This window comes from Nothobranchius furzeri, chromosome 1 (genome assembly GCF_043380555.1).
Source record: "Nothobranchius furzeri strain GRZ-AD chromosome 1, NfurGRZ-RIMD1, whole genome shotgun sequence".
NCBI lineage: Eukaryota > Metazoa > Chordata > Actinopteri > Cyprinodontiformes > Nothobranchiidae > Nothobranchius > Nothobranchius furzeri.
In genome coordinates, this window is record NC_091741.1 from 47,169,043 (window position 1) to 47,184,210 (window position 15,168).

The 15,168-nt window shown below is 40.3% G+C and overlaps 1 protein-coding gene across 2 annotated transcripts in view; it reads left to right on the top strand.

Annotated features, from left to right (window-relative positions):
• The window catches only part of plxna4 (plexin A4), a 252,711-nt gene extending 239,718 nt beyond the window's left edge, over positions 1–12,993 (top strand). For both annotated transcript variants that reach the window (XM_070548887.1, XM_070548883.1), the window contains exons 30-32: positions 3,240–3,452; positions 5,604–5,754; positions 9,075–12,993. In XM_070548887.1, the coding sequence (XP_070404988.1) occupies positions 3,240–3,452; positions 5,604–5,754; positions 9,075–9,170 (460 nt within the window). In that variant the 3' untranslated portion in view covers positions 9,171–12,993. The remainder of the gene's footprint in view (positions 1–3,239; positions 3,453–5,603; positions 5,755–9,074) is intronic.
• Positions 12,994–15,168: the final 2,175 nt, after the last annotated feature.

A 15,168-nucleotide genomic window follows, 5' to 3' on the forward strand; every position in this document is an offset into this window, starting at 1 on the left:
TCCATGAGTCACTGGCCCTTAGAGCATCTCCAGATGGTGTCCTTTGGATTAGCGGCAGCATGTTGGCGTCTGCTCCTGTCCTCGCTCTTCTTTATGTGCATGTCCGTCTATTGCCACTGTGTGGCTCTCAAGTAGGAAAAGGACAGAACTATTTTAATTACTATGCAAAACTGTCACACTGATGTTGCCATGCAGCATACATTATGCACCAGTTAAAATGAAAGTGTCATTCCCCTGAAAGATTATCTATAGATCTCTATGGTTAAATACATACTATGCAATATTTTAAAATCATTTTATTGAGCCAGTATGTGTTAAAATGCCTCTTTAAATTAATGAAATGTCACTCAGACCCCACCGCTCCCTGTGGCCAGAATACTGCTCTTGCAACTTCAGAGTATTCAGGCCAGTCCCTGTTAGTCTTAGAAGTGGAGCTGAGATGCCGGCTCTGCAATCTGCTTTCAGCTCGTTTTCTGCATGTTTTAAATCGTGAACACAGCTGATTTGTTTGATTTAATGATGAACCATTACTGTAGAAACTAATGAAAGTTAGGGGGACATTTCAGCTGTTAGATTAAGGTGTTAAAAACACAAACACTCAGCGAGGAGAAGAGTTTCACTTCTGGTTTTAGGACAGTGAATTTAAGCAGCCTTTAGGGGGTGCTAAAAGCAATCCAAAACTGCAGTTTCCCTTTAACACATCCTCAAATCTTATTTACAATGAGTCCTACAGCCGATATAGATCATGTAACCCTGTAACTAGCTGATAGTAAACCAGCTCATTAACACACAACCGATTATTTAAACAATAGTGTTACCAACCTGGGGGTGAAACTGGATACACACTTTTCCATGGACCCTCAGATTAACGCAGTGGTCAGATCGTGTTTTTATCAGCTGCGCAGACTAGTTCGCTTAAAACCGATCCTGAAACGAGCGCACCTGGAATCTGTAATTCATGCGTTTATCATCTCCCGACTGGATTATGCAAATTCCATTTGAATTGGCTTACCTGCCTCCGCTCTTAACAGGCTTCAGGTCGTACAAAACGCGGCAGCCATGTTTTTAACAAACACCCCTAGAAGAGACCATTTCACACCTGTACTGGCGCAGCTCCACTGGCTACCCATAAACTTCAGAGTCAAGTTTAAAATCCTGACTTTTGTTTTTAAGGCCCTGAACGGTCTGGCTCCGGATTACCTGTCGGATCTTGTGACTCGTTATGTGCCAAACCGGGCGTTGAGATCTGCTGATTCCTGCTGCTTCGCATTCCAACAATGAAATACAAAATGCGGGGGCAGCGTGCTTTTGTCTATGCTGCTCCGACACTCTGGAATGCTATTCCTCTTTCAGAGAGGCTGGCACCATCCCTTCTCGGGTTCAAGTCGCTGCTTAAGGCATTTTTAAGTCCCTGACTTTTATTATTTTACAATGTGTCTTTTATTGACCGTGATTATCTGCCTTGTTGTGCATTTTATTGTTGACCGTGTATGGTTTTATATTGTGTTTTTACTTTTTATTCTGTACAGCACCTTGGTCGGCTGCCATGCCATTTTTAAATGTGCTTTATAAATAAAGTTGGTATGGTATGGTATGGTAATAGTGTAGAAAAGAACAGAAGAGCGATTGAGAGGCAGGACAATGCATTTCTAATTCTTTAGTAACGCTATATTTTTAGGATGTTGAATATCTCCGTACGGCTTTATGTTTTCCATTTTATCTTATAATCTCGGGTTTGTTGTGATGTCCTTTTTTTGCTTTAATCCTTGACAATTGCAAATTTCATCTAATGTGTTGGAAAAGATGAGGATCAGCAGAGTTGCTTTCAAACTGAGCCATGAAATATGCCAAACACTATTTAGCAAAGCAAATAAAGCTACTAAACTGTTGATTTTGAATTAATACCCTTGTTAGCTTCCTTTTGTAGCCTTGATTCAATAGTTAGGATTTTTTTCCACTGCAGCAGCCAGCGTAATTCCTCCAGGATAATGGATGTCCTTGATCTTGGCAGCTGATATTCACCCTAATCCCTGACCAAAAGTCCAGATCATGAACATCATTCATATTCCTAAGACCACACAGCTTGAGTTAACTGCTGAATTTTTATACTTTACGTATTTTCAAAGGATAATGTGTAGGTACCATGATCATTCCACACACAATGTTAACAATTGCATGGGAAATCTTTTTTGTGGCAACAATAGCGCCCCATCAAAAAAGCAGATTGCCCACAATCATGGCAGCACAGCGGTGGTGTTAATATTCCTTTGATCCCTGCACCTAATCCCTCTAGATTATTTGCTTAGATTAATTTTGGAGTTTTCCTTCCCATGTCTAAATCCTCTTTAGTCAGATTGTACATCTGAATTGCTGTGTGTGTGTGTGTGTGTGTGTGTGTGTGTGTGTGTGTGTGTGTGTGTGTGTGTCTCCTTGAATAATGCGTAGCAGGGGAATCATGGCAGCATCTTAAATGACTGCGTTTCACTTTTTTATGTTTTTGCACCTTATCCTGTAATATTGCACTACACACTAAACATGTGTGTAGTCTAGAAGCCAATGTCGTTCCTGATTGATTTTTTTCCATATCAGCTAAGAGCGTGTAGCCCAGAGAATAGCAAAGATACAGTGATCCAAGTAATACCACCTGAGCCCTTCCACTGCAGCACACAGATAAAGCCGGACCTATATCTATTTGTTTTGGACGAAACAAGCCCAGCAAATAAACAGACTTGTATATTTTTATTATTCTGGACAGGCACGAAAATAGGACCCACTTGCACAAATAAGGTAATATGAATGGTGTGGCTGTGCAGCCCCCAGCAAAGACCACTGGACACTATTGGAGAAAATGAGAGCCAGCTTCCACCTGGTTTCTAAAGATAAAGGCTTTATTGAATTAAGGCACATACAGCAGCAACAGAAGGGCCTGTGCACCAGCTTCACAAAGTGAATGAATCCTTTTCCCCTCTGGCAAATAATATGTTCATGCCTATTGACTAGTCGACTGGAGCAAATTTGAAAATGGCATTTAGAGACTTAATCTCAGAGCAGTTGGACTGGATGTTGTTTTGCTTTACACTTTTTGTTCTTGTGTTTAAAATGGCTCGTTAAACACCCCGTCTCTGCCATAAAACCAAGTAATACAAGTTCATTACTTATTCTCATGATAATGAGATTGATTCAGCATAGTTGTTTATCTTTTCCATTTTTTTTTTTTTTTTTTTTTTGCCTTGCTGCAGCCTACCTCTGCGTTTCTGGGTGAATGTGATCAAAAACCCCCAGTTTGTGTTTGACATCCACAAGAGCAGCATCACAGATGCCTGCCTGTCTGTGGTGGCCCAGACCTTCATGGACTCCTGCTCCACCTCAGAACACCGCCTTGGGAAAGACTCGCCATCCAACAAGCTGCTTTATGCCAAGGACATCCCCAGTTATAAGAGCTGGGTGGAGAGGTAAGCATCTCATGTGGACTGTGTGTGTGTTGCTGGTTGGATGAGGTGGGGTGGGGGGGGGGGGACTTGCATTAGCTGTGTTTCAGGCCAACAAACACAATGCAACTCTAGCGCTGATCTATGAGCCGTGAAAGCCCATCCAACCTAAACTCAGGGAGGATGGATGGGAGTGCCCAGGGCAAGAGAGAGTCGGTGGGTTGGGAAAGTGGAACAATAGAATTACAGTCAGCTGAAGGTGAGAGTTTAATGAAATAACTTTATCAGCTGAAGAAGCAAGCTGAGGAACTATAAAATGATTCAAATTTATCACAAAACAAGTCTCCAGAGAAGGTTAAATGTATAAACTCCACTTAAAAATGTAGAATTTTGGTTTTGTTAGCTGTGAAAGCATCTCATCCTCAAGAGCAAAAACCCTCGACAGCTAGTGAGCTAATGATTGGCCAGAATGGCTTAAGACAAAAGTGGGTTGTTGCAAACTTAAAACAACCAGAACATATAAACAAAACAATCTTTGCATCACTTTATTTCAGATGAAATCCTGTCTTAAGTGAATGGGGGGAAAAGTGTCATTCAAAACATCATTAAATAGGTTTTGGTGATTGGGGTCATATTAATAGATCAGAAATCCATTTTATTCATGGCCATGCTTGTTGTTCGTAACCTTTTCATCAAGCCCCACTTCAGATGAACTGTTGCTTTAAACTGAAAGGGTCTGTTTCATACATTAAGCAGGACAGTCATAAGGACAGTAACCATCAGTCTAGTGCTCGTTCATTTTTCCATCTAATGAAAAGAGAAAGCTAAAGATGTACTAAAGAGATACTTCAGATCTGTTTGCTGGGGTCTTTTCTAAAGTGGACTTAAGAAATTCAAAACAACCAAATTGTAACCTTTTATACTTCATAAAGCTATTATTGTTCAGTGATTTTAAGTTGCAAGATGTGTAAAATAACGGTTACTTACCCCACAGAACTCCTTTTTAAAGGGAAAAGAACCTGATTTATGTAGACTGTTTTGATATAGAGATGTAAACCTAGCATGATCAGCGCTACATCTAGTCATTTCACTAAAGTGCACTCAAATCCACAAAGACATCGACTAGAAACCCTGACAAGTTAACAACAGAGTAGCGTTGCATGTTAAACAGTCTGAGCTGAGCATAGCTATTATATCCCAGAAAGCTTTTAATTTAGAACAGTGTGTTGACTATCATTATAAGGTTGTGAAGGAAAACAGACAGAGGAATGATTCACACCCACCTTGAATCTGATGTGGGAGTTAAAGGTCTCCAGCCGAGCATCAACCTGCCACTCATGTATCACATGAACTGATGCATTTATAAATACGCACAGAGCTAGTCTGGAAACCCCTTTGTAAAATGACTGGTGATCTATTAATAGGAAATGCACTAAAGTATTACACAACTAACTGCATCTGCAAAATTCTAGGATTTCACACGAACAATCATAAAACATTTATTTCTAATGAATGGTTATTTGCATCAAATAGCATTTCCAAGTTGTGACACCTATTGTAGGGATTTTGTCTGTTTTCCGAGCTCATCTGGCCTGTTAATTAAAATCTTATTTGTAACTTTTCTACAAAATCTTATGAAGGATGTTTTCATGATTAACAATAGGTGTGGGTTGTAAGTGTTATCTCCCTGAAACAAAGTAGAAATGCTGTCCCAAACACACAGCCATCTGATAAATGCACAGTTCCTTTTAGTTTTGATCATCTGCTGAAACGAGCACAATAACGCCCACCTGCCTTTAGCTTTTGCTGAGCTGCTCCTGTCTGCTAAATGCCATCTATCACACACTCCTAGAATTATCTGGCCATCCAGCAGGCCTGTCCTCAAGCAGCTGCTGCTACAGGAATTTAATATGTTAATAAGCAGCTTTAATTAACATAGCTGATATGGGAAACACAGCTGTTGCTGACAGTGACTGATTGCCTTACCCTCTGAGTCGTGTGTGTGTCGTTTTATGTAGAAATGTGAAGCAGTTCAACATCTGTTGACTATTCCAGCTCAGTCCATTCACCATTAAGTCACACGTGTGGTTAACATAGAACGTATCTCGGAAGAGCATTGCAGGGAGTGTTCTGTTTATGTTGGGATTTATTTCATTCTCTCGTTGTTTTTAACAGGTACTACTCAGATATTGGTAAGATGCCAGCAATCAGTGACCAGGACATGAACGCCTACCTGGCAGAACAGTCACGGATGCACATGAATGAGTTCAACACCATGAGCTCGCTGAGTGAGATTTACTCCTATGTGGGAAAGTACACTGAGGAGGTATGTGATACAGTCATGTCTTTCCTGACTAATCCTTCATAATCTTAATCCTATCAATCTAGAGGGGGTCTGCTGAGTTCCTAGTTTCGTCTTACCTGCAGTAGATTGCTGTTAGTACAGCTAGCCAGAGCAGATTTCTGTCTGAAAACACCCAGGAACCAAGCTGAGCCGTCCACAACATAGAACACGTATGGCATTGTCAATCAAAAAAATAAAAACATCTGATGGTAAAGGTATGGGCCAGACTCTGCATCAAAATCATGTAAATTTAGAGTAGCTACATTTAAAGGTGTGGTTCATTCATTTAATCAATACATTTGCAGTGGTCTTTAGTAGGAATGAATGCCTTGGAAGTCACAGTCGGGCAACAGAAATCCCTGGTGAACCTGTTTCAGGATCTAGAAGATTTCCAGATCAGACGAGAGCTTCAAACAGGATATGGAGACTTACTTTATGATAAGTAGACATCTCACCTCTGATTGGCTAAAAGCAATTTGACTCTACCAAAGATTCTGTTTACCTTGCAAAGTTTGATGTTTTATCTTCACAAATAACACAAGCCCGGAGGAGTTTTTTCATGTGAAGGAGTTGCTAATGCTAACTTTTAGCTCCTACTAGCCAAGATGTTCCGTTTCCGGGACGCTAAATCAGCAACAGTCTTCCCCATTATGAGTCAAGATGGGTGACTCCATGACACTTAAGCCTGATTTATGCTTCTCCATCTGCGTCAGTGCAGAGACACGCAATGCCATTATCCGTCCTTGCGTAGGGCTCCGGTAGGCACGCAAGTACGTACGGAGTCGAGCCCACTTTTTTAAACATCCGTCGAACGAGACGGATTACGCAAGCTTGTGATTGGTCAGGATGCCGCTGTTGTTTACAGCGCCGCCATTGCAAAGAGCCGAGGAAAACTAGCGGCAGACACGGAGAAGCTTGAAGAATACCTCGCGAAAAAACTCTAAAAATATGAACGTTTAATTCTCCCGTGACTGGAGAAGTGAAAAGATGCGCAGCAAGCGTTTTATTTGTGGACGGAAATGACAGGAAACGTGGGTTTAGAGGCGGGGAGCGCATGAAGCGGTGGGAGAATGAGAGACAAATATGTCTGTGTTAAAAGTCTCTCATAAACACAAAAAAAACACACGATCTTGGACCGATACATGACAGGATACCACAGAACAGCGCTACGCCCTCTATTGTCCTGCCGGGCAATTGCTTTGCAACGCTCTCCCGGAGACAGAGAAGTATGAGAGCAAAACGCTTCCAACAATCCGTGCGTGTCTGTCCCTTGCGGAGCTGACGGAGAAGCATAAACCAGGCTTTAAGTAACAGTGGGATGTCACTCTGTCAGGCTTTACAATCCTAGAGTTTTACCGTCTGTTTTCTATCAGAAACTCGTGCAGGAGACTATTTTCATGTAAAGACCGCATGAAAAACTCAGAGTGACCGAACATAATCAGAAATATTAATTAAATGATAAATGACCCGCACTTGTATAGCGCCTCTAAAAGTAAGGACTCCAAAGCGCTGTAGAGAAGATGTTCTTACATTTAATTAGAAACCATAGAATGTGAAATATCATAAAATGTGAAATATCACCTTAATGGATCTTTGAGTAAATTTAACCAGACGATCTGATCTTTTTATTGCAGGGATTGAGCAACACTTCGTATCGACTCCAAGAAAGAGAGAGAGAGTCAGGTTTAAAAAGTTAAAAGATTTACTTCTAAACAAATTAAATAAGACTAACTTTAAACACTGTGATGATGAACTAAGGTGGAGTAAGACTGAGGATGGTGTGTGTGTGAAATATGTTCAGAACCAGCAAATCCGCAGAGACTATTGGTTCTGAGTGGGAGTGAAATGGTGTTTCGCTCTAAGCTTTGGTTTGAGATTATAACACACATTGAGATGCCATCTGTCGGTCTACGTACCCAACGCAAGTCCCCGTTTAGATCAGGAGGTGTTGAGGTCCAGCTTGGACCTTGTCTGGAACAGAAGCCTGTAACAAAGCCGCAGTTGCCGACCAGTCCCGTCTTGAGATACTCCCAGGTCACGACAGTTTATTGGCAGCAGCGAGATCCTGAAGGGTTGTGATGGTTCAGCTTTTATTCTGAAGGAACATGCAACAGATTTAATCCAGCTTGTCATTAGGTTCTTTCGGCTTTAAGAGGAAAGTTACGGATTGGCCACTCCGATAACTTCTCTAGAACGCCTGGAACTCAAGTTAACCCTTTGATGCATGAAATCTTCAACCATGAGTTTTTAAACAATTTTTTTCATTCATGTTTAGGTGTGAATGAAACAAATTTAAACAAATATTTTTTGTAAAATTTTATAATTTACAAATAATTTATTACAAGTCCACCTCAGTGGACAGCGTGCATTCTGAACATGAAATATGGTGGCTTGGCTTACTGAAGTCCAAATGGAGGGGCTCAAATGCAAATTAGTCTTCAACAGCTGTGCTTAATAGCAAAAACAAATAAATAACAATTTTGAGTAACTGTCCACTGTAGTGACCATTATGCATCAAAGGGTTAAGATGACGTGGGACATAGTTATAATTTGGATGCTTTGATTTATGGTCAAATCAGACTTTGCCAATAAAAAAGGGGGATGGTATAAACATCAACAAAACCACGCCTCGCGTCAGATCTGGAAGGTTCTGATTGGATCAGAAAAAGGAACGTCATGTGATTTTAACATTACGTGTGATCAGTCTAGTGTGTACTTTAAAGTTATATTATTTATTAATATACTATCATAGGATTATAATATCAAGTAATTAATATTCTCATTTCACAGATTGATTGAACATTAGCTTCACATGATTATTATTTAATAGAGAAATAGTTCTGTTTCTAAAAGAGTTCTTCTTTCTTGTGCTGTCCGGGGAAGCAACAGTTTAGATAAGAGCACAGAGCATGAGTGGCCCATATCTTGCAGATTAGGCTTGTGTCAGGAACTTATGGTTTTGCTTGGGCAGCTTGTGATTGAGTTTACCTGCAGAAAGACTCAATCACAGCTAATGCATAGAGGTTGATTGAAACCACTGAGATTAGAGCTGTTATTACACAACAGTGTTGGTTTTAATTCCACTAAAGGGCTTCTGATGGCAAAAATCTGAATTATTTCTGTACCTCTTCAATTAGTGTTGGGTTCTGTTTGCTTGCTTTGGACAAGTCATTTAAGCTTATTGTAAGTACCTTAGAAATAACCCTGGCCTGTTCCTGCAATAAATATTTGCTACAGTTATAAATATCTCATTGCAGTAGATGATGACTGGGTCTGTGCTTGTCTCACTGTCCTGCTGACAGATTGTGTGTGCACTGGAGCAAGACGATGGAGCCAGGAAACAAAGGCTGGCCTTCAAGTTAGAGCAGGTGGTGGCCTTCATGAGCCTGGAGAGCTGAGGACCGCACTTCCCAGGGTGCACTGGGAAGAGACCCCGTCAGAAACCGAGCTGTGCCTGAGCGAAGACCTGTCCCCATCTTTTTTCATCATGTGACTTCCGCCCTCCGCTTTTCAGAGAGGACTTCTTCCTCAACCTTTTTCTGCTTCTTCCTCCCTGAGAGATTTTCTTTCCTCATCCACGCAGCTGCATAAACTAGTTTACCAGAACAGGTGAGGGGTGGTGCGCAGCTGAGGTCAGTGTCTCTCAGAGCAATGCAGGACATCTCTCAGCTTCAGCACAGGGGGAGCTTCATGGGGTGATTGATGGAAAGTTAGCCATATTGGCCCACTCTCCCTGCTGGAGAAAAAGAGGGAAAATGTTTTTATGTTGCCTTTAAGAATTTACAGACTGTAATTCTTTGAAAACCACAACGTTGGCTGTCCATATGTTTAACTTTACAAAATAGAGTAGTAAAGATAAAACCATCTCTAGGGTTCAGTTTATTGTAGTTCTATATTCAACATATGGATGCAAGTGAAAAAGGGATGACTGCAAGCCAAATGAACACCTCTGGAAAAACAATGCAAGGATGGTTTGCCAAGTTTACACTGTACCTTCAAGCAAAGCATACATATCTGTAAAATCTGGGCTGTGTCCAGGCAAACCTAGAATGTTTTTGTGTTCTTTCAATGTAGCTGGAGTTGTATTTAAGATAAAGACTGATGAGGGGTGGAAAAGGAATCTTGCTCCTCAGAACTTTTCCTTTCACTGAGACACTGAAGCAGAGTGTTAACTCATAGTAAATTTCACATTTTTACCTGCCCAGATTACTTTCAAGAAAATGCTTGTGATTCCTGCTTCCATTTGGCTTATGTGGCTACTGCTAAATTAAGCTTTTAGGTGAAACCCTAGCGCCAAGCCCAGGCTGGATCCTCTGTAAAAAAAAAAAAAAAAAAGCACACAACCGACTCTGGAAGACAGTGGTTCGACTGCAACCACCTGAAGTGGTCTCTTCCATCCCTGTGTCGCTCTGTAGCGACGGTCTATCAAAGCACACACACCAACATTTACACAAAAAAACAGCAGCTGCCCAAGATCCTGACTGCCCAGAAATGTATGCCAACCCTGGAGGAGGACAAAGGAAGAGCTGGCTGAGATGCCCAGGTTAACACATTAGAGCCAAGATGGCTGACTGCTACCTGAAGGGGCTCTGTTGTCTGAGTAGCACCGCTTTCCCAGGATGTTCTTATTTAGGGCTTTTGTGGGAAATATCAAACAAGATGGACTTAGCTGGTCAGCCAAAAACCAAAGGAGCTTGAAAATTTCAAAAACGGTCAAAATGCATTTATAAAAGTGCCACTGAGGAACTGACAAAAAAGGACTATGTACACGTCAACTTCTAGGTAAAATATATATATTGTGACTGGAACTTCAAAAAGCCTGTGTGATTTTTTTTCTGACCTCAGTGTGCCGAGATAGGAGGCTGATCCTCCGTTCTCTTTCCATCATCTGGGTCTATCCTACTCTCGGCACACCATCCACCTTTTTGTCTGGCTCCTGTCTTAACAGTTTATCTGTTTTGCACAAGCGTTGGAGACGGTAGCTTAACGCATTCAACGAAAACCCCAACTCTTGAGTGTAGAACTGTTGAAGCACTCTTTCCTGTATTAGTGTAGTTGTCCTCAGTGGCGGCAGAGGGCGGCCTTCTCCATGCCTCAAAGAAAAGAAATAAACAACAACAACCTTATCGAGCACAGCATCAACAGTAGATGAATACCCCCCTCCCCACCACCATGGAAGAGCGCGACTGAAAGCGACGATGGAGGCGCCCTCCGTACCTTTTGACCTCTGCCCTTTCTTTTGCCTTGACAACGTGCCCCATGTGGTGATGTGAATGTGTGAAGACCGCCCTAGGTCCACCTTGGGTCCTTTATTGGCTTTTTAAGCGCATGTAAAACGTAAACCATTTAAGAAACTTCTTTTAAAAAAAAGAAAATTAAGCCTTGCAATGATGATGTGGATGTGTTATTTAACCTTTCTTTTGCTTGGAAGAAACGAGATGGAAAAAGTGGATTGTTCATGTAAGAAAAATGTTGATTTAAGGTGGAACCTTTATCAAGCTTGGCCCCTGCAGCATCTCACACCCACAGTTTGTTCAAATGGTAGTTGCTAAAGAAAACATTGTATACCCTTGCATGTTGGATGGTATGAAATGGAACTGCCTTGCTCCAAGATATTTATATACTTCTAAAACTACTAGGGAGTTTTAAGTCTTCTACCATGTCCATTTCAGGTGTGTGGTTTTAGCCTGAGGTCCAGTTGGAAAGAAATCTGTCCATCTTTCTGAAGCTGAGAACAGTGCAGCATCATTATCCAACCATACATTATTATTTTATGTGTCTGCAACACAAACATTAAAGCTGTTATAACAAATCTGCAAACTAGCTAGTTTTTAAAGACGGTTACAGAACACTCACCCCTCCTCTCGGGTATCTTCTCTGAGATGCTTCCACCAGAACCGAAACCTGCGAAGCCGGATAAAACGTCAGTGTTAAACACCAGTCACCGTTTTCTTGGTCCAAATGGTGTTTTTCTTGTTGGGACTCTGGTCGTTTGTCCTAAACTTGAAGTGGTAGCAGCCAGCTGTTTCTCCTCCAGGGTATTTTTGATAAGGGAACCTCTCACACTAGTGGTGCTCTGTTGCTAAATCCGCAATTGTGTAATCGATGTGAGACCCAGGGGTGTGCGGCGGTTCAGCAAAACGTACAACCGGATGACCCAATCGTTGCTTTTGTCCGAGAAATTGGCGGAGGTTTTTAGATGAATGTGAGAGATCCACATTATTACGTTTTTTAGTCTCCGTAACTATAGACCGTTTTTAAGACGCATGGAAAAAATATGCTAGTTTGTTTGTTATAGCAGCTTTAACAAAAAGCACACTTAATATTTTGTCTAGTCTCTAAAAAGCCAGTCTTCTTCCTCCACGATAAGACTTGATGAATTTTTTTTTACAAGCACTGAAAGTTTTTATAGATTTTTTACTCATTAATTTACAACAGTGCTGATAGTGAATACCTGCATTGCTTACTTCAGTGTTTCCTCTGCTAAAGGACATAAGGAAGGAAGGAAGGAGCATCTATTTCTTCAGCTGATTCTATGGCTGTTACTTCTAACCGTTTTACTCCTTTAAGAACTGTCGATCCAGACAAAAGTCATCCGGGCGCTTAACATGTCCGTGCTGCCGCATTCGTGTATCAAATATTATATATATATATATATATATATATATATATATATATATATATATATATATATATATATAAACTGGTAAAGCCACTGGTTAGCATCCGCAGCAACACAGAAGGTCTCCAGTCTGCTGTTGCATATTGGAGGGGTACATTTACAAAGTGTAAACATGAATTGATATTTCAGGAATGATTTAACCAAGCCAATACAAACTAAACACCTAAAATTGTTAAATAGCAAAAACAGAGTCCTTGTGAATCTGCCTGTCTTCCTTTCTCCTTGGCCTGTCTGGAGTCACCTCATGTTGCTGAAAGCACAGATAAAGTTTCCACCTTGAAACATTTAGGAACTAAGAATGTCCTCCTAGCTCAGTGTTATCACAGGTGTTACCAACATGCTAGAAAAGACTTTTACTAGATCATATTTGAAAGATAAAGAGTATCTTATCAAGAGAGATAAACCTGGGGGATGTAAGGTGAGCTTCTCTAACTTTGTTATAATTGTATACCTGTGTATGTAAATATAATGCATTCCTATTTTGCAGTCAAGAACAAAATACTATTTGTAATATAGAATAAACTTTATTATGAAACAAACGCCTGATTTTTGGTCTCTGTGTAATTTTGCTCATTCAAATACAGCTTCAGTTGGTAAACTTTCAACAAGTTCTATCAAAGATTTACTGTTATGTAAAAAGATCTGACACACACACACACACACACACACACACACACACAGAGCAATGATTTGCAAAAGCCATTCACATTTATGAATGTCTCCATTTCCTTTGGTGATTTGCAGAGATTGCTGGTACTTTAGAGAGGTTTTTAAAACTTTGTGACAAATATTTCATCACAATCATCTAGAACCCTCAAACATAAAATGTCAAATTAAGTTGTTGCAAAAGCCACATCGACTGTAAAAGTGTATGTACCAAATCAGTGCAATTCCAACTGAAAACTTGCAATATTTTCTCATTATTGTGTCTCCAACCCGTGGGATGCTGGCTTTCAGAAGTCATTCAACCTCCAGGACCTCCTTCCAAGCCAGCTGTGGAGGACTATTTTCTAATGCTAAAACCTTTAAGTACCATTTAGCAGGGTTTACATAGTCACATTTGGAGATTTTCAGCATTAAATTTAAAAGAGCATGTGCAGCTGTTCTCTGTCTTACGACTTTAAATGGCAGTGTGTAAACCAACCAGCATATCTTCCTAACAGAACATCACTAAACTTCTATCAATATTTACTATTTTCCAAGTAGCATTTCCTCCCTTTGTGATGGGAGATCAAGACCATCTCACATCTCAACATGGTGCCACAGAACAACACAGAGTACCTTCCAAAAACTCAAATAAAAAATCATTAGTTTTCCAGAACTTCTCGTCTTTCTTATTGCAATTGGCTCTCGGAGTGCCAGGATACAATGGACAAGAGTAAAAGCTAAAGGAGATCACTGTAAATCCACCCACCTCTAAGACAACTGATAGTTTATGGCTTACCTTTTCTGACGAAATATATAAAGAAAAATCAAGTCTTTGCGTGACCTGATACACACAGAATACAAGTGAAACTGTAAAATTGGTACAAAAGTTAATGTATTTCAATGATTCAACTTAAAAGGTGAAAATAATATACGAGGAACTCTTTCCAATCCAAACCTTTTTATTTTCTTGTTAAAACTGTGATAATTATGGCTTACAGCCTATGACAACCCCTAATTCAAATATCAGACAATTAGAATGTTGTGAAAAGGTTCAAAAATCTACATTCAGTGCATCACTCTCTACTCAGCTTACCAATCAAAAATACAGTACCTGCAAAGGTTTCCTGAGCCTTTAAATGGTCTCTCAGTCTAAGATGAGCTTCTGAAATAAATTGACTTTTGCACCATAGTCAAATTTTACGAGAATAAAGCAGTAAGTAAAAGTAAATTATAAATTAGGGAAATTCAAATAAAAGTACATGACAGGAATAAATGCCCAGAGCAAAGCTAAAATATCTAACTGTTACCAAAGTAGGTGATTTTAGAGAGTAAAACACATGTCCAACCTGAAGGCAGCCAAATTCTGTGAGGATACAAGTTAACACTCAAAAATGACCTACAGTTGGTGAAGCGGCAGGCATCAGAGGCTGCGTGATGATTCTACAGTATGACTTAGACTTGATTACTATATGTTGCAAATGCTTAGAAATTAATCCAAAAACTTGTCAAAACAAATGCTGCATAAACTTGAATCCTTAATGAAGTGGGTCCTAACAAAAAGCAGAAATCCACATCCCAATTGGAAAACTGCAGCTTTTGTGGAGAGGAGAAACCCCGCCCCGCTGAACATTCTCAGCTTCAAGCAACTCAGGAAACTAAAGAGAGAAGTCCCTAAACACACATCTGCTCTCGTAAGTTAGCGTTGCGCTGCGCAGTTAGCTAAATTTACTGTACAACTAGGCGTGGGCGACATGGAAAAAAATCATACCACAATCTTGTCTGTTTTGACAATTCAGACATTTTGCAAGCTATTTACTATTAAAATACATACAATTAAATCATACCCCTTCATGGAAAATAGGATAAAATATTTCAGAATACTAAAAGAAATCTTAAAATTCAATTTCTCGCTCTCGCTCTCTCTCTCTCTCTCTCTCTCTCTCTCTTCTCTCTCTCTCTCTCTCTCTCTCTCTCTCTCTCTCTCTCTCTCTCTCTCTCTCTCTCTCTCTCTCTTCTCTCTCTCTCTCTCTCTCTCTCTCTCTCTCTCTTCTCTCTCTCTCTCCTCT